Raw genomic sequence first — 27027 nt, forward strand, 5'->3', positions numbered from 1 at the left:
CTGCTGAACGCACACCAGTGTCCCGCGGTCCGCAGCCTTCGGTCGCGTCTCTGTGAGGGGACAAGGACCTCGCCCCCAAGGACCTCCGAAGAGGCGGGATTTCTCCGGGAAGGGGAAGCAGGATTTTGTTGTGTGGTTTGGAGATGAGGCAGGTATCTGGAGTGGGGTTCCTCCTGGGGCTGATGGCTCTCCCAGCGGCGCTGGGACAGAGAAGCTCGGGAAGCCCTATAAATAACACCCAACCTCAAAGTTTTGCCGTCGTCTCTTTCGAATGGGATCACGTCAAGGAGCCTTATGTCATTACACTCTGGATACTTGTAGCCAGCTTGGCCAAAATCGGTGAGTCCAAAGTTATATATTAATACATGTCCTCTCCGTTTCCCTTCCCTGTTCTCCTTCTACCACCCAACATAAATGAAGAAAGCTTATCATAAGTCCACTGACCCGTTTTCAGGGGGTTTACTGTACTGTGTCCTGATTTCATAATACTGTCCTATACTGTGCTTAGCAGTGTGATTTTCACCTGCCCCAGTGGGTTACCTAGTTCATTTTCAGTGCTTAGGACTGTGGCTTCTGCATCTGACTCCTTGCAAACCCTTGCAATTCCTTGACAACTTGCATTACTGTTGCTGCTGGGAAAAACTTTTTACAGAAGTGAAACAGAAATCGTGCCTTATTGCTTATATAATACCTATTCCAGTTTACAATATGCTATTCTCCTGATTATGATTGGTAGTTACATTAGCTAGCACCATCAAAAAAAATCCACTGTAAACTACACACATAAACTTAGTATTCTCTGCTTTGCAGTGCATTGCTGAATTTGTGAAAGAACATAGTTTATAGAGAAAGTTAATATGTATTATCAAACCATCTGATGCAACTGAAAAAATACAAGCTTTACAGCACGCAGAATTTTCTTCAAGAAATTGGAATCAGTGAAAAGCAAGGACTTAATCTAATTTCAGGTGTAGTTTAAGTGAATTTGTATGAATGCTTTAACTCTTGTGTTCTGAACTTTGTGACTTTTCCAAAAGCAATCTTATATTAATAACACTGATTGCTGAACTAGAAGAGTAACTGTTTAATTGGAATGTATTTTACTTGCTTGATGCTATTATTTTCAGTCCTTTTACCTTTGGATCTAAAACCAGACCTCCCGTTTGGCTGATGTTCAAAATGTCATTTTCAATTTTCAATAAATCATCTGTAAAATCAGTCTCAACTTGGAAGGTATGATCAGCTGAACATCCTACTAATACTTTTCTGCACTTGTACTGTTAATATTAATTTGGGATACCAGAATCACATTCCATGGATTTTTGCATGTCACAGAGAATGCAAGATGTAAAAAGGTGTACTTAGGTATATCCTGTCTAGCATATAAGCTAAACACTGTAAGATTTGGGTGGAAAATGCTGTCTCCAAATCCAAACAAAACATTTTAAAAATGAGGAGTAAGTTTTGTAGAGGTGATATTGTAAAGCATTTTTCAGTGATACCTGCATCTTCAGTTTCACTTGCCTAACCATAGATATATAACTAAATATCTTTATCTGAATCACTGTTGGACTACACCTTGCAAATACTTTGTGTTCAGATGGTTGCTGCATTACCTAGATTACTTAAAAATGCAGTTTTGTTTTAATTGATTTTTGTTGATGGGCTATGCCAAGTAGAAAGCTGGGGAAACCAGACACAGGAAAAAACAGTGACAACGTTGACCCACTATAAAATTGTGCTACCTAAACTAATACACAGGCTGCTCATTTGGACCTTCTCTTTGAGGTATTCTGCTAAGTATTTGCCCTCTGTTATTAAGGCTTTGCTGCTTTGTATATGTGCCACAGTTGTACAGAGTAATATTAGCGCTGCACAGCCATATGAGTGCTATGTTAGAAACCCAATTGAGCTAATAGGACAGTTAGATTGTCCTATATTTAAATTGATATGGCCTGCATTAAGATTAGCTTGGATTAAGACAAGCCATTATACCATGAAGTCCTCAGTATAAACTCTTGATAAAGCACTAATTGTCCCTGGAGTTGAGGACCTGAATATTGCTGGTTCTGTTTTTAAATTCTTTGCACTTTTTTCACAGCTGCATAGAGTATGTCACTTACTGGTAGATAGTATCTATCATCAACTCCACCATTTTTCTTCCCAAAAGCTCTCAAACTTCATCCTTTTCTCTCTTCACATGTGTAGTTGTAGTGCCATACTGCTCTAGACATTGTCTATGAAGAAGCAATGCACAACTGCTGTATTCCAGTATGAACCTATGAATGCTCCTGCTTTTCCCACTGATCACAAATAAAATATAGAAAAGCAGAAATGTACATTCACTGTTCAACAGCTTATTAATGAAGAAAATGTGAAAGTGTTCATATAAGCCAATGAGAAAGGGAACTGAAAAAAACCCTAGCTTGCCAACCTTCTATCTGCCTTGGTGTGTCAAGGGTTCTGGAAAGTAGACCAGAAATCTATCAGAAGATTTTGAATGGAAAAAATGTTATGCTGGATCAAAGAAGTCTTATACATTCAAAAAGCAGACAGAAAATAAATGAGGAAGCAAATATAGGACATCTGCCCTTGTGTCTCTTGCTTTAGTACCTGAAGGAGAGCAAAGGTAGTGGAGCCAAAATGCTGGGTTTACCCTGGGTTTTTCAGCAGGGTTGGAGCTGTTCTTAGACATGCAAGCTCACTTCTCCATAGCTACAGAGGTTGGGAGAAGTATTTTACTGGTGGATGATAGGCAATTGGGTCAGCAAAAAGTGTTCTGGGAATTGCAATTGGTAGCTGGGGATGAAAAGTGTATGAGAATACTTTGCCTTCTCTTGCATTAGAATAACTTTAGGGTTTGGTGGTTTCTTTTGTTTGTTGTTTTTTTTTTCGCCCCCCCCCCCCCCCCCCACAAAGTTTCAGTTCATGATGTTATATGGCTTGGGAAACATGTATAAACATGTATTTAACAGGAGATTCTTGTGGATTTTCTGGCACTTGATGTTCACGTTGTGTACATTCAAAATGTAAATTGGTGCTGACAAGGTATTCTGCAAGATAAACTATTGTATGTGAAATCTTGTAAATATCCCAAATACATAAAGTAGTGCCTAGTGTTTTGGGCTTTGTGGGAAGGAAGCTTCTATTTTATTTTATTTTTTTAATGTGAAGAATACTTATAACTCTTGGGGAAGTCTAAGTATTGCTACAAATGAAACTATGCAAGAACAGTCTTCATACACTTGGCTTTCGTGCACTATAGGAAATAAATTAATTTTTGTCTACTATGAAACTTGTGACGCATCTCAGTGTACTGTTTTACATTCTATAATTGATTTGATTTGACTCTCTTCATTTGAAATGTTCCAACTCTTCATTCTAAGGTACACAGTGTTCCACTTTGGCTAATGATCTTTATTTCCTCTTTTGATAGGCTCTCTTATCACTACAAATGAGTATCCTTATGGGATAAGGCCAATAAACTACTTATATGTGTAAAACTAAGCCAGAAAAACATCTTATCTACATGAAGAAGGTACATGAGGTACAGCTGAGGACCCTGCTAGTAGACTTCAGGTGTCCACTTCCTGGTACCTCAGTTCTCCAGATGAAACAAGCAATACCAATGGAAAAAAAAAAAAGAAACAAAACACAAATATATACATGTGTATATATGCAGTCATAGTTATAGACTAGGGCGTTTCCTACTGTAACTCTGTTGATAAAGGATGTAATATTTTTAGTCAATATACTTGCACAGTGTAGTTCTCATTTAAGATTAAAGACACAAGCACATTGACCAGCCTTGCACATGCTTTCTAAGTTCACTTTGTCATGTGCTCTCCTCCTTCTTTATACATCTTTGATAGATCACATCTTGAAAATAACCTTATAATGAACAGACATGCAGAAGATACAAACAGTGGCAGGAAAGTCTGCTACAGAAAAAGCCAGACATAGGAGGGAGATCAGAAAACATCTTTGGAAACAAGTAGAAGGAAAGGAATAATCAGCTCAGGAGCTAAAAATGGGCAAGAGAAGAAACAGTTTAAACTCTGAATATTGTATACCATTTTTTTCTGAGGACATTTCTGAGGCCATGCCTATTGCAAAAAAAAAAAAAAAAAAAAAAAAAGTATGCTTTTTACTTGGGTTATATCCACTATACGCCTCTACACTTGTTCAAAATCCTAGGAGACAGAGAGATATTGTATTTGTATTTTCATTGGAGGTTATGTTGGGGAACCCATAAAATTCTTACTTATGGTTTAAATCCCTTTGTGTACAATAACATTTCTCAGAAGGATAGTTAATTGCTTGTCCCAAAATAGAATAAATACCCCTACAAAGCAGTCTTTCTGTCTGTTTAGCCCCCGAACTTGCTCGATGTGGAGCAGATAAGGAACTGTAAGAAACAGTGGGAGAATGAGTGACTATGAGCAAGAATGAGGAAGGGTACATAGCCTTTTCATTATCTGTGAGTCAAACCTCTTGCCAACTCTTTTTGTTGGTAAGGTTTATGCTGAGTCTAAGAATGTCACAAAAGCCCTTTTTTTTTTTTTTTTTTTTTTAAATGTCTGTGTAGTTGCACACAAATTCTAAAGGCTTTTATATTAGAAATTTAAAAGTGAAATCTGAATCCAGGGCAGCTGGTAAATCCATCTTCAGCAATGCCACAATTCTTTGGAGGAAGGGGAAGAAGGGATTCAGTGAGCACACATTTAGGAGAAGGCTGGCCTAGTGATATCTCAAAAAGATACTGTGTCAGATGGACTCGTTGAGTCCATCAGCTCTTGAGACCCCAGGAGAACATGAGCTGCAAAGCACACTGTATCTCTAAGCTTACAGAGATATGGCTTCCTACAAATGCTCTAGCTTCTGCAAGCCCAAGCCCCTTCCTATTGTCTCAAACTGCTCTGAGAAAGGAGCTCTTCAGAGTATTTTGTTAACACGAACAATTACTGTGGAGAATTTTAAGCATGTTAGGGATGGGCTAGAGAAGGAACTGTGAAATGCAGGTCTAACAACCCATCCGATTTAGACTCCTGGGGCAATATTTTCTTTGAAGAAATCAATACCCCTCCCTCCAAAGCAAACTGTCAAAACAAAAGTACATTTGTCTCCCAAGTTTCTCCTTCTGGCATTTTAGCACCAGTGAAAAGTGTCAATTACCTAGAGGAAGTGATTTAGAGTATTGTTTTAATAAAAGTAAAAAATGTGAGAATAGGTCTTCCGTTGGCAATTCTTCAGTAAATAACGTCTTCAAGAAGAAATATTGAAGGATGCTTAGCAAAACCTTATTGCTTATCATTCAGAAGTGTTTAACTGAAAATGGAGTCAGATACTCAAATGGTGAGGATACTACCAGACCCTGCAAAGCTTAAACTACCAACCTTGTCATGATTATAGTGCTTGTTAAAAGCTGCTTTCATTAGCAAGTGATAATATGAATAAGGACTTTGCATTGTGACTAGGAAGTCTGGACTTGGCTACCTTTCCCCCATATCCTGAACAAGATAACAAGGGAAAAATGTGTCTTTTACTTTTATTGTGAACCCAGTAGAAGAGGGTACAGGTTGGCATACTTATAAGGGAGGCATATGCATTTCCTTCCTGAATATAGCCTTTTGTTATATATCTTAAAAACAATTACATAGAAATGCTGTAAATTTGTGCTGGCAATGATGTTATACAACTGGGGTGTCTTCATTTTTTTTGTAAGATGCTGTATTTCCTCTTGCAAAGTGCTGTTTAGAATACCTGTGAGCTAGGAATGTTAAGTACTGTAAAATCTCTGCCTTCTAAGGAATTACCTTTTGTATGCAACATTTTAGGCAGCTGAAAAGAACATTTCCAAAATAGAATAATAGCTTAGCATTTCCAGTCCTAGGAAGAACTGTGTAAACCGTGTCTTTATTAAATTTATAATCTGTAAATGGATGCCTATTTCCACGTTATTTCCATTTTACTCTTGTACTTCACTCATCCTTTTCCTGTCCTTTCTGCCTCCTTGAAACACACATCCCTCTTCTCCCCCCTCCCCCTCCAAGTCTTGTAAGTCTTAAGTCTTAATTATTTAGAGTAAGGAAGAAGATATCAGGACAGTATAATTCGACAAGATTCAGATTACATCCCCTGAGAATAGCAAATGTACAATGGCAACTTGTGTGAATTACATAAGAAAACAATGGCATTTTGAGAATGGCTCTGAATTGAATACAGTTCAGGCATGCATACCTAAGAAAGGATCTCTGCCATCAATTACTTTCAGGCACCTGTGTGCAAAGTGCTTGGAGTTCTCTGTAGAACAATGGAATCCTTTTAATACTGTAGTCTTAGGATTGTTGAAACCATTGATTTACTGTCTTCAGAGCTAAAGACACTTATTACTAAGAGTGATCTAGAAACCCTTGAAGGGACTGTAAATCTCTCATCTGGTAACAGCAGACCACAGGCCTGCAAGTAATAAGTGCAAGCAGCAAACCCTTTCAGGTGTACACAGGTTCTTCGAGTGAAAGGCTTTGCGAGGTCCCTTTTGTTTTTGTGGCGCTTTATGTGTTAGAGATGCTTAGCAGGGAAGATGGAAAGTATTGGAAATCCTGAATTGTTACTTTTCCAGTTGTTTTGACTCATACCACCAGAAGTCTATCAAAAGTCAGTGAGTTTCACCACCAGTTTGCTTAAAGAAATGTTTTGAATTCAAATGCAAAACTTCTTTTCCCCTATTTACTATGTTTTAGTTGCTCTGAAGTAATGGGGTAATGGATTACTGAGTTCTTCTGTACCTTCTGTATGGCTCACTCTATTCCAAGATGAAGTGTTGAGTCCAAAGTTGTAGAAGAATATTTCTTATCTGAATGTTCTTTTTACTCTTTCAGGAAATTGTCTTCGATTTTTCTCATCTCTCTGCAGTAGTGCAGTTAACCTAATGTCCCAAAGAACTAGGGGGTCTAATTATTCTTCAACTTGCTAACAAGTGGCACCCATTTAAAATTACAGACCATTGAAACAATCTTGGTAAACTGCAGAGCATGGCTGGTTGACTGTGTTGTAATATTGTGATTCCTTTTGTAAAAAAGCTTTACAGAGTATTCACCCCTGCAAAAGGAGTGACTTGATATTGGCTGCTATGTAAAGCACTGTAAAGTCATAAATACTGAAGCTACAGGCTGACAAGGAAGAACTGACCGAGATGGAATGCAAGACCTCAAGTGGAAACACTTTTAATTAAGGCACGAATATTTAATGTTTATTCATGGAAGAAGAAAACTGGAAGATATTCTGAAAGGCCTATGCAAAAGCTCAGGTTTTAAGTAGATGGATCTGGAGAGTTTTCTCCTTCCAATAACTGAAAGTAGAAGTCGTCATTCTGGATTCAATAATATGTGCCTAGGTGAGTTCTTCTGCTTTTATCTATTGAAAGAAAAAATGCCTTGGCCTTTTGTCAACCCCAAATATTAAAATAGCAGTACTCAGACAGCAAGAATGAAAATTGCCAAGTAGATTGCGTATTGATTTTCAAAACCATTTGGTTACAATTTTCTCTGCTTCAATTACAGTTCTTTAAAAGTGGAAAAAAAGTGGATTTATGGATTCATTCACTTCCAAAAGTTGGGCTTTGAGGCAAATATTAAAATATTCAGAAACCTATAAAGATCTTGAGCCAGTAAGACTTCGTAACGAAAATCTCCCAGGTGCAAACAGATTGTAAACTGATGGAGGGACTTGTCTAAACACAAAATTGATTTTATGTTAAATACTTTGTCATAGTTAAAATATTCTAACTCCTCTATTAAAATGAATATTGTTATGTTGGTTTGGTGGTATAATAGTATTCCAGGGACTAGATGACATAGGTTGATATAAGATGGCTTTATGTTAATGTAAGTACATCAGTACTAACAGTTGTACTGGATGTATAGTTTTTATGTGATCATACATGTTGTGGTTTAACCTCAGCCAGCAACTAGGTACCATGCAGCCGCTCACTTACTTGGATGGGGAGAAGAATCAGAAAAAGATAAAACCCATGGGTTGAGATAATAACAGTTTAATAATTGAAATAAAGTGAAGAATAATAATAATAATAGTAATGAAAAGGGAGTTAATGGAGTGAGAGAGAGGAATAACAACCAAGGAAAAATACCCAAGTCATGCACAATACAATTGCTCACCAGCCACTGAGTGATGTCCAGCCCGTCCCTGAGCAGTGATCGGCCTCTCCTGGCCAACTCCTCCCAGTTTATGTACTGAGCATGATGTTTTATGGTATACAATATCCTTTTGACTAGTTCATCTCAGATGTCCTGGCTATGCTCCCTCCCAGCTTCTTGTGTGCCTCTTTGTTGGCAAAGCAATGGGAAAATAAAAAGTTCTTGACTTAGAATAAGCACTACTTAGCAACAACTAAAACACCAGTGTGTTAACAACATTATTCTCAAACTAAATCCAAAAAACACAGCAATGTACCAGCTACTAGGAAGGAAATTAATTCTATCCCAGCTGAAACCAGGACAATACATAAAACTAAATGTACTTGTAGTATGGTGTTATTATAATCCTCCTCCTCTAGTGGAACAGCAGTACTGACAAATATCTGGATGTAGATTTTCAGACCCTGACAGCTTAGACATATGCTTAACAAATTCATGTAATAAATGTTATTTAGTCGTTTAAGTGGTTACAATATTCATGCCAGAGTGAATGAAACAGTGTTTGAATACTTGCTCTTCTGTCTACTGTTTCAATGCAGTCTAGAGTTTAAACTGCTATAGGACTTGGTTTGAATTAAATTGCCAGATTTTCCACTGAAATAGCTCTGGTCCTCAGCTATTCCATCCTACTCAGTTCTGGGAATGACTTTGGGACAGTAGTGAACTGCAGAAAAGTAATCTTTCAAATTGAATCTGTCAGTGATAAGTGACTGTGTTTAAGGCTTAAGTCAGTGACACGCTGCTCCTGTGATGTAACTCTCTGATGTAACTGTGTCTTATCAATGCTTATAAACACCTTAAGGGCAGGTGTCAAGAGGATGGGGCCAGACTTTTTTCAGTGGTGCCCAGCAACAGGTTAAGGGGCAACAGGATCAAACTGAAACACAGGAAGTTCCATCTGAATGTGGGGAAGAACTTCTGTACTTTGAGGGTGACAGAGCAGTGGAACAGGCTGCCCAGAGAAGTTGTGGAGTCTCCTTCTCTGGAGGTATTCAAAACCCACCTGGAAGTGATCCTGTGCAACCTGTTGTAGGTGACCCTGCTTTGGCAGGGGAGTTGGACTAGATGATCTCCAGAGGTCCCTTCCAACCCCCACCATTCTGTCATTCTGTGATTCTGTGAAACTGATTGCTAGGGAGAAAGAATACAGGAATACATGCATAGTGTCCTGTAACACAGGCATCAATTTGATATTTTGTTGCACACTGGGTCTCCTATAGAGTTCACAAAATGGTTGAGGTTGGAAGGGACCTCTGGAGGTCATCTGGTCCAACTTCCTTGCTCAGCTAGGGCGACCTACAGCTGGTTGCCCAGGACAATATCCAGATGACTTCTGAATATCTCCAAGGATGGAGACTCCACAACCCTTCTGGGAAACCTGTGCCAATGCTTGACCACCCTCACAGTGAAAAAGTGTTTCCTGATGTTCAGAGGGAACCTCCCACGTTTCTGTTTGTGAGCATTGCCTCTAGTCCTGTCACTGAGCACCACTGAAAAGAGCATGGGTCTTTACTCCCTTCAGGTATTTTATACATGGATGAGATTCCCCTTGAGCCTTCTCTTCTCCAGGATAAACAGTCCCAGCTCTCTCAGCCTTTCCTCACAGGAGAGATGCTCCAGTCCCTCAGTTATCTTCCTGGCTCTTCACTAGACTCTCTCCAGTAGCTCCGTATCAGTCTTCTACTGGGGAGCCCAGAGCTGAATGCAGCACTCCAGATGTGACCTCACCAGTGCTGAGTAGAGGAGAAGGAGCACCTTGGCCTGCTTGGCAATACCTTGCCTAATGCAGCCCAGGATACCAGTAGCTGCCTTTGCTGCAAGGGCTCATGTTCAATGTCCTCAAGACATTTTCTGCCAAGCTACTTTCCAGCTGGGTGGGCCCCAGCATATACCGGTGCATGGGGTTGTTCCTCGCTAGGTGCAGGACTTTGCACTTCTCCTTGCTGAACTTCCCGAGGTTCCCATTAGCCCATTTCTCCAGCCTGTTGAGGCCCCTCTGGATGGCAGCACAACCCTCTGGCCTATCAGCCACTCCTCCCAACTTTGTGTCATCAGCAAACTTACTGAGGGTACACTCTGCTCCATCATCCAGATCACTAATTAAGATGTTGAACAGGACTGGACCCAGTACTGACCTAGGGGGAATACCACTAGTTACAAGCATCCAATTAGACACTGCACCATTGATCACCACCCTCAGGGCCTGGCCATTCACCCAGTTTTCAATCCACCTCACTGTCTGCTCATCCAGCTCCTACAGCAACAGATTGAGGGGCTACGAGGCTCTTATGAGAGACAGTGTCAAAGGCCTTACTGAAGGCCCAGTAAACACTAGCCACTGCTCTCCCCTTGTCTACCAGACCTGTCATTTAATCATGTAAGTTAACCAGGTTGGTCAAGCATCAGCATGCTTTGTGAAGCCATGCTGACTACTCCTGATGAATTTCTTGTTGTTCATGTGCCTGGAAATCATTTCCAGAATTAGTTGCTCTGTCAGTTAGACCTATAGATCCTGGTCTTTGGATTAGTAATGTTCATTCATGGGTGTTCTTTTATCCACATCCTACCTGGTCAAAGAAAGAAACACTTCTGCATGCTGTTTTGATAGAATCAATATACTTTGAATAACTGGAGCAAAATTGCATGCTCATATACAGAGGAGAGGACAATACATGGTGGCCATATGGTGGCCACAATGGTCATGCCATCATGAATTAAAGAAAGGAATGACAACATACCAGCATAAGGTTCATCTGTCCTCTAAACTGGCTGCTTTCTGATCAGAATGGCTTCAATTTTTTGATCCAAATGGTTTTCACTTGTATATTACCCACTACTCTGCCTTCTCTTAGCCAATACAGTATGAGTTCCATCTCTTATTTTAGACAAACCATTCTCCAGGATGAAATAATATCCTGATGAATAGTATTACTTGACAGGAATGTGCAGTGAGATCTATGAACTGCTAGTACCAAGCTCAAGCAGTAGCCAGCTGATTCAGCAAGAACATTTGTAAACCTGGAGGTGGTGGTTGTAGTGTTTCCTAGTTCCTGCAGAACAGTATGATACATCTACTTCCTACAAATCTCTCTTCTACACACAACTGTGTGCCAGGAAGCACACTTCTGTAGTCTTTCTCTGTACGAGGTAAGTATTACTTGTGGGTCTTCCACTTATCTGAACTGCAGCACTGGTACTTTGGAATCCTATCTCAGTTTCCCCATTTCTAATGGGATTTTTCTCAAGAAGACTGTCTTTGTTTCCCTAAAAAAGGAACCCCAAAACAAACAATCAAAAGTAAAAACCCCAACCCAACCAATCAAACAAAAAAAACCCTCAGGTAAAACTATGTGGGTGGATATTCCATAATTACAGTTCTTTCCTCTCCTACAGGAAGAGCCAGGAAATTTCCATGTTCATGATTGTTATGACCATGGTGGTCCCCTATCGCTTCCTTATATGATACTCATATGTCTTCTATCTTCATTTCACTTCATGAAGACTGTGCAAGCTCTCACTCTGGATAGGAGGACATTTTGAGTATTGAACTGGTATTTTGTCAAGGTACATTACTGGAATATAGATGAAGATATTTTGAGCTCAGTTATCTGTTTAGATTAGTTGCCATGGATGACCATTAGTAGAGGATAGTGTATTCTTTTTCTAAGTACAAACATTGCATAAATACTGTGTTTATTCTCATGTTTGTTTAATACTTGATACCATAGATGCCATGTGAAAAAGCAATCATAGGTATTTTTATAGACAAACAACTAATTTAAGTTGCATGCACAATATTTCTGGTGTAATAAGCAGAGTACAATAGTCTACATCATTAAAAAAATCAGTTTTATGCTGATCAGTGCACTGATCAATAATGAAAAAAGTAGGATATAAAGTACTGTGAGAGAAAGGGCAGGGTGGAAGCTACATATGAGAGCGCTGTTATGCATGTTGAAAAAATTATATAATTAGATTATGAGGGAAAAAGAGCAGAAAGTATGTACATGCTTACACTCAGTGTCTAAAATAAATGTATTAATTAATCTCTTATTTTCTTAATTTCTGTTGGTTTTTTATCATAAAGAAGATAAATATTGGACTATCATCAGGGGTTTCGTGTTAACGTATCTTCCATTCACTGAAAGGATTTTGTCATAAACTGCTGCCTGACAGATTCTATCAGTACGTTCATTAGTCATAATATCTTACCATGAATTAGCAATATAAGATAAGATTTTTTAGACTTTGCTCTATAGAGCTTCAGGAGGATAGCTCGTTCTGTTGGGCAATCTGTCCTCAGGGGGACTCATCCAGTGGCTCTACATGTTGTCCTGCAGAGTACAGTATATCATAAAGGATGTTACCTTTTAGAGGTATGAAAAGAACACGCATAGCAAAGCTTAGTTTTTTCCCCACTTAAGGCGACATTTCCTGGACAAGACGAATAGTCAGCATCACTGTTCTCTTCAGCGTTATGCCAAGTATTCCTTCAAATCAGGGAGCCACCTTTCTATCTGCTCCAAATAATCCTATAAATCTTCATTTTATCTGAGCTTTTTAAAGGTGGATTATATATCTGTCAGTTGCGACATTGTTGCTGATCTGTATGTGATTATACCTAACAAGTTTAAAAAACCCCGTATGGTCCATCTATCCACAGCTGCAGAATTTGAAGTACTTTTCTATTTTAGTATTTACCTTTTCTTATTCTTTTTACTTCCATGTTCCACAACCTCTCATGCAGTAAAGTCTTATGATTCAAAACAAGAACAAAAGGTAGGTTGTAAAACAAGGAAGGTGGCAGCTCACTCAGGCCAGTTGTCTAAGTGGTTGTGTAGCATCCATAACGGAGCCTGAAACTTGTATCCTGTAGTGGTGAAAACTTAAATTGCTTGTGCAGTAAAAGTGTCTGGAAAGAGAAGACTGGTTTTGTTACTATCTTCTTGATAACATTTAGAGAAAAGATCTGCACTTTTCCAAAATTTTTATTAGAAATAAAGAACATAGCGAGTTCAGAAACTACACTTTTTTTTTTCTTCATCTTGTAATAGACATGGCATTGAAGTCAGTGAAAGATAAATGCTTTGTAATTCACCTCCCCACCCCCAAAATTAATTCAATCAGTCATTCTCTGATCTGAGGATGAGGTTATTAGGCTGCACATGAGTCTAAAAAAAGGACTGTCTCATTTATAATGAAGTTAAGGGAAGCAGCAATTCATTAGTACATAATACATTAATCTTATTTGCAACCTTATGTTCCCTAGCATTTCAGTAAACAGAAGTACATTTTGGTTTTGTGTCTTGAGTACTTCCACTGAATAAAGCGGTAATTAAGTGAAAAGCTAAAGCTTTTTACTTTGAGACAAAACTATTCTTTTTGGAGCACTCAATAAAACATCTTAATTCTTCAGCCTTTCCTAAGGAATACAACATAGTTGACCTTACTAAAAACCATAGTTTTCAAGGCATGTTCACTTGAATAATGCTGTTTGGTGTTTGAAAGTACAAGGATGTAAAAACAGCAGGAGGAAGTATGAAGTTTCCTTCTGTTTATTGTGATTTAGAAGTAAAAATTAAAACCAGTCCAAGACAAACTTGCCACTATAGGTGGAAACTCAGCTTGTATATGGATACTGAAGCTCCTGTGTTAGGGAAGACCTATCCAAAAGTAAGGATGAATGGTCTACACCTATATTTTTCTCTTACTGCCTGGTATAGCATGTGTTCTCTGTCACATGATGGAGGATCCCAATGTGTTGAAAGTCAGTAGAATCTTGTCTATATGCCCTTATCTGATAAATGTTTCATGATTATAGTTAAAAGAAGTAGTACTACAACAAACTTCATTGTTCCTGCTGTAGTGCCTAAAACACAGTATCTGTAGCTGGGGTTGAAAGAAGCCTGGTAAAGAGCCACATACTTTGAGAACTGCTTATCAGTTAAGAATATGATGGAAGTACAGATAAATCATCAAGCAGATTCAGTTGCTGACAAAATAAATACTCATAAGGGAAATGAAAATAGTAAGATATATCCTGTATATTTTATGATTATTTACATGCTAGCGAACATGGTAGAAAGTGAAGAATCCATAGATTCAAGGAAAATTCAGCTGAAACTTGGCCTCTGTCTTGACATTTGTTAATCTTTTTTTTCCTCCCTATCAGGACCAGCAGTATATTCAGGTACAGGATTTCAAGACATTAATGGAAAACAATATTAGCAGAAAATGATGAAGTATGGCTGTTCACAACACTTCCTGCTTTAGAAAAAAAGCAGGACTACTTATCTGCATTTTTATTTTATAGTTGGTATAAAGAAGTGTCAGTTCAGCCAGGTCTTGCTGTCAGGTTGATGCTTTTCCACTCCAGCATTTTTTTTTTTCCAGAACCTATCCTGGCATTTACATGTCTATGAAGATGATACACTCATCTCTTTAGAATTAAGTCCACATACAAATTTTTTTTTCAGTTATAAGCTTTTTCTCACTTATGATTTATCTGTGTGTAAATAACTTAACTCCCTTTACTGGACATGACCCGGCAATGTATGCTCATAGCCTAGAAAGCCAACTGTATCCTGGGCTTCATCAAAAGCAGTGTGACCAGCAGGTTGAGGGATGTGATTCTGCCCCGCTACTCTGCTCTGGTGAGACCCTCCCTGCAGTACTACCTTCAGTTCTGGGGCCCCCAACACAGGAGAGATGTGGACCTGTTGGAGGAAGTCCAGAGGAGGCCATGAAGACAATCAGAGGGCTGGAACACCTCTCCTATGAAGACAGGCTGAGAGATTTGGGGTTGTTCAGCCTGGAGAAGAGAAGGGAGACCTTATTGTGGCCTTTCAGTACTTAAAGGAGGCCTATAAGAAAGATGGGGACACACTTTTTAGCAGGGTCTGTTGTGACAGGACAAGAGGTACTGGTTTTAAACTAAGAGAGAGTAGATTCAGATCAGATATAAAGAAGAAATTTTTTACAATGAGGGTGGTGAAACACCGGAACAGTTTGCCCAGAGAGGTGGTAGATGCCCCTGGAAACATTCGAGGTCAGGTTGGATGGGGCTCCAAGCAAGCTGATCTCGTTGAAGATGTCCCTGCTCATTGCAGGGTGCTTGGACTAGATGACCCTTAAAAGTCCCTTCCAACCCAAACTATTCTATGATTGTATAATTCTACTGAAGTTTAGCTCATATACATATGGTAATAGAAGACAAAAAGAGGCACCACTGTGCATATACTAGATGTAACATTAGATTCATACTGAATTCTTACTGGTCCCCAAAAATTAATTTTTGTACAGATGTTTTTAGGAATATATGCAAAATCTTTATTGCATGTCAGAAGGGATCTGACTATATAAAGGACATTCTCCTATATAACGCAAAGAATCCTATGTTGATATGACTTTGTACTGTGTATCATGTTTAGTCTATGTGTGTGACATTCTGGGATGTTGTTTTTGAGTTAAGCAGAGATTTGTGTCTGGTTTCTACCCTCCTTTTTTCTTGAAACGAGCAGTCATCTTCAGTAACTAAAAGGTTTGAGTTGTGAGCTACTTCAAATAAGGCTTTAGCCAGCTGGTTTTTTCCCCTCCTTTTTCTTTCTTTGCTCTGGAAAATCAGTTTAAAGTAATCTTCTTGTGAACTTCCTTTTGCATGCTAACTTTTCTCATTTTCCCTGTGTATGCACTACTAAACACAACTACGCTACTGAAAAAACAGCTGTCTCATCATCACCTTCCTACCTCATTTTGAAACATCAAACATATTTTCCATGTACTACATTTTGCAGTATAAGGGTGCTACTTAAACTACTGTTCTTCCTGCTGTTATCATCATGTTCTTCACCTATCAAATGAGATAATGAAGGTATGAGACAACATAATACTTAATCAGAAAAGCTGTAAGGACAAAAATCAAAAGCCATGTTAAAGCACATTGAATGATAGCAGTAGCTCAGAACCATTTGCAAGAAAAAAATAGAGGGATATAAATTAAACTCCACTTTGCTCTACCTAAATCTGTGGGAAAATAAAACATGTACTTGGATTTCTGAGCAAAATTACTTCCTTTATGGGCAGGAATGAGCACAATCAATAAGGATGCATGTAATGTCTTTCGCTATCTATTGCCTAAGCCAGAACCTCCCAGGCTTGACTGGTGAAAATGGTGCTTTCTTAACCTTCTGTGGAACAGAGTAGTGTGCAAGTATTGTAACATGAGAATCCTTGCCTATTTCTTTCCCACATATCACCTTGCTCAGTTCCTTATCATCTTCTTTCTGACTAGCATGACTGATGTTAAAAGAGCCATTGTGTCATTAAGTAAAACACAAAGCTAATTGTATATCGAGAAACAGGTGAGTGACAAGTGATTTCACCATTCTTATAGAAAAGAAGTTTCTATTTGCTACTCCCATTTCCTGACAAAGCTTTGGAATCCCAAATCCTTCACTGAGGAGCTTCCGCAGCCTTGTAAAAGTCTTAGGAAAAGACTCTCTCCTTTATTTGTTGTCATTCTGGACACCTTATGGCAATAGGGAATGTTTCTCTTAAAAGTGTTTCTAACTTGTAAATTAAAAATAATCTCATCTAGAAAATCTGAGATTACCAAATTCCTAGCACATGTAAACAACATACTTGAGTTTCTGAAATTACCTACAAGAGTTGTAATCCATCATGAAACTCTTCTCTTATCAAGCTGCTGGAGCCTTTCCTCCAACATAAGCCTCTGGCAAAAGATTGAAGCTTGCAGGGTGCACAGTAGTATTCACTTTCAGTGGAAATTAGCCAGGTATGTTTCTCAACTTCTCTCAAATTTAGTTCATTTTCAGTTTTAAGCAAGAGCTACTTGACATTTGTGATTTTTTTTGTCTGTGGGCATCACTACTAAATTTGAAGACCCTAATGCTTGTTTGATTTACTGCTGTAAGCAGGAATACTTCCACTGTAATCCCATGCTGTTCCAGTTGTTCTAATTAAAATCTTGCTAGGATGGAATGTAGGGGGCAGGAAGCAAGGCAGTCTAACAAGGCTTGAAAAAAAATGCTTTCCTACTCCATGACTTGGAGTAGCCTTCATAGGTCTTCCCCCTAGCCCTTATGCTTCAATTATGTCCCTCACGCCCTTTCTAACAGGCAGCAAACCTTATTGCACCCTGCAAGAAGCAGTACTGCGGAAGAACAGGAAGTCTCTATAGTATAAGGACATATTCAGAGTTTCAACCTACTATTGGGATTCATTAAATTATTTCTTCTTCATCTTCTTTTTCTTCTTTGTACAGTGGACCTGAACCAAGGAAAAGAACTGTTTCTGTTTTGTGTTCAGGCTTTGGTAATTCTTTATGCAATATATCAGGACACCAGAACAACTCCATGTATTATTAGTAAATCATTTCTTTACAGTTCTTTATCTGTATGAGCAAAAGCCAAAACATTCCCAAAGGGAGACCTTTGTTTTAATTCATTTATCATACTAAAATGAAGGTCAAAAGGAAAAAAATTTCAAAGAGTTATACTGTGAAATTAGTTAACTCAGCATTTCTTGGCATTTCTTTATTTAAATCAGTTCTCCCCATGTCACTGGAAAATAGTTTGGTATTTTAAAAATAAAAAATTGCTTTCACTATCTGTCAATAGGTTTCAGTGAATTTTTGAAGATAATTTTAAATCTGGAGCAGTTGCAGTGTATAACATTAATAGAAAGTAAATTCTACCTCAAAATGCTCTTTTAATTTATACTGTAAAATCAGCCAGAACTTTAGACCTCAGGCAATCATTTTAGTCAAAACTACCTCAGTGATGAGAAAAATATCGCTAATTCTACTTACAGTTATTGCTGACCCTTTAACCTGTAATTGGAAGAGGCTATGACAGAAATATACGATTTTCATTCTTTTGTATAGAGAGTAGTTGTAGTATGTAATACCCTTCAGCTATGCTTCTTTGTATTTGTATTCAGTGTGGAAAATCATGTACTGACAGAATCTTAAATACAGAAAACTCATAGTAACCCTTAACTGAGTTCAGTTTCTGCAGAATATTAACTTGAGCAAGAAGATTGTCTTTCAAACTTAATTCTAATACCTTTGCATAGGAAATGAAGCAGTTGTATGATACTTTTGCTGTCCTGTTTTATATCCTCTACTATACTTCAAGGTGTTTCTAATATGTACTTTGTTCTCATTTTGAAATATTATTTTTGACTGTTCCCATTTTTCTTTCAGTGCCATTCAGTTCCATAAGGGCCAAATGCTACCACACTTGCACTGCAGTGGGACAGCTCCTCCAAAAAAATTTGGCATAATTATGATAAACTGTACCTGACTGTTTAAACTTCATTATGTTCTAAGTGCTCATAGAGGTAATAGTTGCTTACTCACACACTTCTTTGAATTTGACTTGGGGCTATCTTGTTATGTTATGACCTATCAACTGGGAACCTTGACCTGTATGTTGGTTGCAGTTTTAATTGCTAACATATTTTGTTAATTGTTCACCTACAAAGAACAGCGACCTAAAATCTCCTGTTTAATGAACTCATTACAATGCTGTACACTTTGTAAATGGTGATCATTACGTATGTGATAAATAAAGCAAGCTTTCTTGAGCTGGATAAAACCAAACTCAAACCAGTTCATCTAAAAAAGTTAAATATGAAGGACTTTGTGCCTTGCTTAGGAAAAATATGTCCAAGATTAAGTATAATAGTATTATAGTTATGTTCATGTAGTATATTTTAAGACAGTACACAAGGACCTGTACCAAAAATGGCTTTTACTGCTTGTCACACAATACTTGTAGATTATACCTGAGTTTCTTCAGATATAAAATATCTCTGAGATATAAAGTATCTGTGAGTTTTCTTCAAGAAATCTTTCATTTTTTGCTAGATTTGGTAAGAGCATAAGGTACTGATTAATAAAATAACTTCAGATTTGTCTAGGTAGTATTGTTTAGAAGAAATTAGTAAAAGCTTTTTCTTTAAGGTTTTCGTACCACTTGTATGCAAACAATTCAAAATGGCAAAATCAATTCATAAGACTCACAGAATATCATTGTTGCAAGGTCCAGAGAACAGAATCTAAAGGACTATAAAATATGCTATCAGTTTCCTGACCAGAAGAAAACCCCCGATCGCACTTTGTTGATAAAGATTAGAAAGGCAATGCAAGTAATAATGATCAGCTTCAGCCATGTTGAGTCTGCTCAAACACTTCCTGGACAGACTAGAAAAGCAGTTCCCTGATGCTTTGAATCCTTGCTTCAACCAAATCACTCTTAGATTTTTTTATTTCCTTGATTTAGGCCTAAATTAATCTGTTAATAAGACAAGGTGTAGAACAGTTACTAGGTGGGTAAGGAAAGGACAAGATCAAGTATGAAACTATAAAAAGGGTATTTGTGGAAGTCGCTACAGATTAGTTCTTGGACTGGTCTTATGTAGGTTTGGTTGTTGTTGTTGTTTTGTTTTGGTTTTAAATTACCACTGCACAAAGAGGTGAGGTATCCTACTGAAGGTTTCTGATGACACATTTCCCTAGGCATTATCAGTATTCATGTGGATCTGCCTATTGTACTAGAAAAACCATACAATCTTGAGGACTAGAGGAAGGGATGAAATACAGTAATGCCAAGGGCAGTTTCACTCTGGGATCAATGACAAGAATTTCTACATGAGGTTGAGAATGAGAAGGAGAAGAGAGGTACACACCTGTACGAAGTGAATACAGGATAACTGTGAGTCACCAATGTGATAATGAATCCAGAATGTAGCTGAACTATAGATTGTGATAGGAAATTATTAATGTTGTTGGACCTACTTCTTCTGTGACTCATGCAGAATGCAGTGTATATTTCTGATGGCCCTGAGTCTATAAAGTTGAGCTCAGATTGAAATAAACAGAGAGCGCTGAAGTGAAGACTGAAAATAAGTGGTTTAGTTTAACAAACCAAAGACAAGCAACAAAGAGAGAGTATGTTTCTCTCTGTGCTTATATGACAAGAAATGGAGGATTTAACATTAGTGAAAAAGAACTATTTAAGAAAACTGATGTCACTGTCACAAAGGAAAATGGATATAAAATAGCTGTGAACAAGTTCAGGCTAGAAATCAGAATTAAGTCTCTCAAACTATGCAATGAGGGCTGCTGGTGTACCTTCCCATAGGCTTAGCTGGAGCAAAAATCCTCTGAAATGAGGGTCATTAAATGTGGTGGTGTGATAATGGAGGGCCTGGCTACACAACCAAATAGCTCTTCTAGTTCTTATGGTCATAATTAAAATTCCTAGATCCTCTGTGCAGGCTACATAAGCAACTGTAATTAGTTGGAAGGTACACCTACAGCTATGCAGGCAAGAAATGCTGTGTTTGGTAATGTGGCAAAGGTAGAAAACTTAGGTTGTCAAGTCATGCAGAACATCTTAAAAAAGAGATCCAGTACAAGTGAGGTCAATGTACAGGGATGCAATACGGGCATGTCATGTGAAAACAATGAGTTGCAAGGGTAGAGCAGAAAATGAAAGACATATAAGTATAAATAAATCAAGTATAGCAAGTGCAGGAAGTTTATTAGAGAACTAGTTAGGTGGGCAGGACTGTTGAGAAGGGAGTCATAACAAAAGACAAGAGAAATATAAATACAGGAAACATCATTACACAGGAAATTGTATCAGAAACCTACTTTTAGTAGAAAAGTGGAGTAAGTAGAAAGCAGACTTCTCAGAAGAACATGCTCTTGAACAAATATATGAAATAGCTAGCAATTAACACCAAATACTTAAGGACAGGTAGCAAAACCTCTGGAGAAATTTGAGATTACAACTGTAGAAATATAAAGAAAGTTGGCCATCAAACAGAAGACAAGGTGACTGAAGAGTGCAAGAGAGCTACCCTTCCTTAAAAAAAAAAAAAAAAAAAAAAAAAAAGATAAACACCAATGGTCATTATTGTTAAGTAATTTTCTGAACAACTGCAACAGCGAAGTTTCCTAAGGAGTTTGTACTGTCCATTGTCTAAGAAACATTCCCTACTAGTCTGGAGGAGGTGATGTGTAGAATGAAACTGACATACATTGCCCTCAATATCATGGGAGGACCACAGAGAACGCTAGGGGCAGCTAATAAAGAACAGGGACTATATGAGACTGTTAGTAAATCAAGAGTTAGAAGTAATTTTAAAACAGTGACTGTTCAGCTGCTTTTTAGGTGTTGGGGAGGTCAGGATATCTGGATCTCCTACGTACGCAGCTTAATGAGAAAAAATTGTCAACACTAAGAATCTTAAATAACCTTGTAAAGGATGTTGCAGATAAAAAACAGGGGAAAAAGGATAGAAAATACACAGTTCTCTCTGCCCCAGCATATACAGGCAGTTCCTACACAATGAATGCTGCAATCTCTGCCCAGGGGCTTGCGTAGGCCATATTGGGGATTTCTACAGCACTACTACTTCTTTCTTGGTATGGCAGATGCAGCTGGTTAGACTGAGCTGTGATCCGCTAATTGGCCGCAATTAATGCATGGAGATGTGAAGCAAGAGAGTAGCCAGACATGCATGCCTTTTAAGGATAGTGGAAACAAAATTATCCCTTCTTGAAAATCTATGCTCTGTATTGTATTTTAGACAGTGTGGCCATTCCCTAGTCAGGTAAATGAACTTAATAGGTATTCATTGGGACTTTCCAGAAGCTTTTGGACTGCATTATTGCCCAGCTACGCTTGATCAATTTAGTTCATGAACTGGTATTTGATTATACTTTGAGCTGTTACACAGGCAAGGTAAAGCAGATTTTGCATGTGTGCTATTGGAATATATTTCATATTTCTGATTATTTCGAAGTAATAACATATATCTGCAGAAGACACTACTGAAAAAAAGTGCAGAAAGGGTAGAACTAAACAGTTTTTAAATAGCATTCTCCCTCTATTATGCTAAGGAGAACATGAACAAGTAGATAAGATAAGAAATGAAAATGTCATGCTTGCCAGTCAGAGTCCAACTGCTGGAAGATGTTTAGAAGAAAGTTTTCCCTTTGTGCAGGGTGTTCTTTTGTGGAATTTATTAATGCTTTCTCACAAGTAGCTTCTATGTTGTGCTATTACAGGAACCTGGTTATATACTGCCTTGAAGACACTATTATTTGCATCTCTTCAAAGTAAATGTAAAGAATCACAAAGAATCAGCATTTTGCTGTCACTTTGGTCAATGGTAAGGGTTCTCACCAGTTACAGAGAATCAAGTCCTGGATCTCAAATTCGAATTGCTCATGGCTTGATTTAGTATAACAACTTCATCTTTCTAAGTGAAAATAAAAAGTCAAAACTGAAAAATAGACTAATAGCATACTAACAGTGCATATTTGACCCACTAGCAAAAATGCATATGGTAGAACCCACACTTGTCACTAGCAGTGGTAGGAGGAGCTGAGAAATGTTTGCAAATTCATATCTATGCTTTCGTGGGAACTATGGAAATTATAAGTCTGAAAAAAGAGGTTGAAAATCTTTTAATAATCTAAATTATTTTGTGATTCCTTGGATTTCATCCAAGGACACATGGAAAAGAAAATTCAGTAGAGATTTACTAGCATTATCATAAGTCAGTTCTTGATTTTTCTGGCTGAAATGTTGCATACTGTGCACATGCAGTAGGTTTTGTGATTGACTGGGACAGTAATACTAGCTGAAAATATTATTTCAGTATTTTCAGGGTCTTGACTTTACACTAACAAAGTTAATTGAAGTGTCATTAGTCACTTGAAATAGTGTTGCAATGACCATATAAATCCTGAAATTTTACAGTGTATTAAATAGGTACTTCCAGATTTTTGTTTTTACAGTGCAGTATTTTCAAAAGGTGGTAAATCTAACTTGAATTGTCCATTTCAGCTGGAAACAAAGCACAAAATTCTAAAACTAAGTCAATGAAATATTTTGCTTGATAAGCAAAAATCAGTATTCATTAAAAACTGATGCTGTTAGAGATAATTCGGAAAGAAACACGGGAAAAACCTACTTCAGAAAAATTTTTTGTGTGTCTACAAATATGAAGACACTTGAGCATGAATTATACATTACTTCTTTATTATTCCTTTATTTGTTATTATTGCTATTTAACCAGTCCTTTTGGTCTTCTTTTCATTTAGTGAATGAGAAAAAGCTTATTCTGTTGAATCACTTCTTGCAAGGCAGTCTCAGATGGCCTTAGAAAGCAACAGATAGTTCACTGAATGCTGTAAATTCCAATGAAGGTTTTAATCTAAGTTACTGCATTTTTAAAAGGTGATAACAAATAACTTGCTTCTTAAAGTGTATTTCTTTCTCTGAGTCAAAAGAAACTGGTTCCAGACATCAAAACATAGATTGCTAATTTGTTTTGTCTTTCTCATCAGATATGTCAAATGTCGCAGTCCCTTTTCTTGGATCTCAAAGGAAGTGTCAGAAAAAAATGTCAAAGGAAGTTTATACTATGTAATTGTTTTTTAACTTTGTAGAAAGCTTCTAATTCAACGATGCTCAGCTTGAATTTAAACATAGTTTATACACTAGCCAGTCCAGCCCACTTTCAAGCCAGGTTTGATGACAAGATTGCCCTGTGCACTGTTATTTCTTTTATACCATGGACTGGCTACAATTTTTCTTTCTTTGCTCTTTTCCTCGCCTCATTTAAAAAAAAATGTATTTTTCATTATTAACAGCAGTGAAAACAGGCTTAATTTCATCTCTGGGTCCCTCACAGAGTAATTTATCTGAGCAGCACTGCCTGCTATCCTTCCTGATATTAGTAATTTCTTTCACAACAGAATCAAACTAAACTCCTTGTCCATTATTGCTGGATTGTATTTTACCCCTCAGTCAGGTGAAATACCTAGTCCTGCTAAACAATGAGATGTAATTAAAGCTTCCAATTCTTCTACTTTGTCATGGGGACCTAATTTATTCTCTAGGACTATTTCTGGATCTCTCCTAAGCAAGTAAAGGCAAACTTTATGAAATGAATGTACTATCATTATGTCAGTTTGTAACACACTCAGAATGTTAGGTCCATAACCTCAGGATAATGAACTGTTAAAAAAAAAACATTAAGGAGTGAATCTGGAATTAATCTATCTCTATCAATTTCTATAAATGTAATAACTACCCATAATGCCCAATCTTGAGTGAATATATTTTATGCATATGGCCAGGAAAAAAAAAAAATCAATCACTGTAAGTGAAAATATGAACTCAGACATTGATCTAAGTTCCAATTGCATCTTAATCTAAAGCTATTTCATTGAATGTCACCAGTTGTGGTATTTTCCTTTTACATATATCTATGTTTATAAACACTAGGATTCTGCTAATCATATCGCATACTATCCGCCTGCAGAGTTAGTTAGGCAGTTATGTTAAAACAAATACGGTCTAGTGTTCAGATTTTACTTGGACCAAATGCAAAAAAGAGAAGAGACTTCTCTAGAGCCCCATTTCATGCAATAACTTTCCTGTCCAAAACCTGCATTCCTAAACTAACAGAGCAGAAGACTTTATTGCTGACAGTATTAAAATCTGGTACAGATAATCAGTCAATTGGAGTTAAAGGGAACACAGACAGATACGATGTAGCTGATTCACTTGGAACATGTGACTTCTAAGAGGAAACTGTTACAACCAAAATCAGGTTGGCTTCCCAGCGCTCACCGGGAGAAACTGGGTTTGGTTGTAAAGGTTCCACAGAATATGAATTTTTAGCTGGACATCAGGTTTTTTCCAAATGCCTAGTTCTGAAAAGTCTTCACAGGTTTATTTTAAAATTTTAACTTTAACTTCTTGTAGTCATGGCTTATCTGCAAACATAAAAGTAGGAAAACCAGACTTGGGTTAGTAAGACTAGCTCAGCAACATTCATTTTCAGGGATAAGGAGATAATCCCTACTCTGTGAGGTGATAAATTAGTTGATAATTCACTGACTGGAAATTCAAGGAATCAAGAATGACCAGGAGGAAAGACTTTTGAGAAGTTAAATGTTACAATTTATACACATGGAATAGTAGCTAGTTTGTTTTTCTTTATTTAATTTCTTATTTTTTTTACAGCAAACCCAAGGAATTTTATTATAAAGAGAGGAAACTAACCAGGAAAAACCACAGTGTTTGTTTCTGTGAAGTGTTATATAGCTATTGATTATATGAAACAGATGATATAGAAAATTGGCATGGTTTACCCAACTTCACCGAATGCATTTTGCTTTCAGGTGTGATTGCTGTTGCATTAATCCTACTCTGAAGCTATGTTCTAACATGGTTTTGTTTTCAAGTCTTGTCTACAAACACTTAGGAACATCTACATTCATGCTCATTGTTGGTATAAGCAGACCATTGTCATTTTTCCTTTCATGTTTTCTATACTGATGAGGCCATGGAGGTTATACAAGTAGTAGGAACCATCTTATTGTGGGGTTACTATAATGATGGGTGATGCTTCTAACATTGCCTGTGTAGATGCAGCCAAGGTGAAGACAGACAGTTCAGGAATGAGGCCCTTAAAAGTCTCTAAAAGGTAACTAGTAAATGTTTGACTAGGACAAATACTTGACTGGGAGGAAAAACAATGGTCTTTCAGTGAAGTAACCTGGTCTAAGATCCCTGCATAGTCAAGGGAAAGATTCTTCCACTATACCTTAAAAGATTGGAGTAGTTAATGATGGTTTCTGGTCCAAACTAGTTTTGAGCTAACTTGCATTAGCATTGTAAAAGCTTCAACACGGTTCTAGGCTGATGCTCAAACCAGGAGAAACTCAGTGGCTTTTAGTGGAATTTAGTGGAATTTTCTTCACATTTCCAACACAAAGCTATACAAGTAAAATCCCATTTATCAGGTCAGTATCACAAAGTGCCAGGGTTCAGACCATTGGGGACACATCAATATTTAAGATAAACATAAGGAAAAGCTCACAGAAATCCCAAGAAAGTCAATTAGTATACCTGTGCTTCCTTATTATCAAACACCTTTGCAACTTCCTCCTTCTTCATGTTCCATCTTTCTTTGTAGATTTGACTTCTCTCTGTTCTTCTCTCTGCTTTTTTTTTCTTTTATCTGGTACCTAACAAGTGCACTATAAATATATATTGCCACATATATTTGCAGTCTTACTTGTGTTTCTGTCATCTTGAACAGCCTATTTTTTCTGTCTTAGCCTTGCTATCTTTCTGTCTCTTTAGATTCACTCATGGCATTTGGTAATTTTCTCTCCCTCTAATTATTGACTAGTTTAATAGTCTTACCACACCATACCATTACAAGCTTTTCTATAATAGATACCATATACTATTCATTTTTATTACTGAATTTGACATAATACTTATAATACAGATTTTATGATACTGTTTATACAAAAGAAAGTAGCCTGTTTCAGAATCATATATACAGAATATATCTATATATGAAGAAGACACCACTGAAGCCCCCGTTCCTTCAGAAAGCTTCTGAATTAACTGAAATCCTTACTAGGGAGATTTTGAAGAAAAGGTCCAAAAGAGGTCTCCCATGATACCAGCTCCATTCTGCTCCTGCTGCAGGTTACATTTTCATATAATGTTCTTAATAAATTTAAAAAGAGTTGTCTTGAAACTAGTTCTTCTTTCAGCATTCTTCTCCCATCCTCCAATAAACCTGCTAGTACACTGATAATTTTAAAAGGCAAATGTTGGGAGGTCAGATGTGTATTTTTTAGATACAGAAATAAACATAAAATCATACATTTCCAGAACTTCTGCCATTTCTTTTCAGTCTTGCACTTACTGCTTTGCACACAATACCATCTTTCCCT

The 27027-nt window shown here is 37.4% G+C and overlaps 1 protein-coding gene across 1 annotated transcript in view; it reads left to right on the plus strand.

Moving 5' to 3' along the window:
* The first annotated feature begins 143 nt into the window (after window positions 1-143).
* Window positions 144-27027, plus strand: part of SLC9A3 (solute carrier family 9, subfamily A (NHE3, cation proton antiporter 3), member 3) — a 53426-nt gene continuing 26542 nt past the window's right edge. The window contains exon 1 of the mRNA XM_009700644.1: window positions 144-339. Coding sequence (XP_009698946.1) covers window positions 144-339 — 196 coding nt within the window. The remainder of the gene's footprint in view (window positions 340-27027) is intronic.

This window comes from Cariama cristata, unplaced genomic scaffold, assembly GCF_000690535.1.
Source record: "Cariama cristata isolate BGI_N322 unplaced genomic scaffold, ASM69053v1 scaffold16965, whole genome shotgun sequence".
NCBI lineage: Eukaryota > Metazoa > Chordata > Aves > Cariamiformes > Cariamidae > Cariama > Cariama cristata.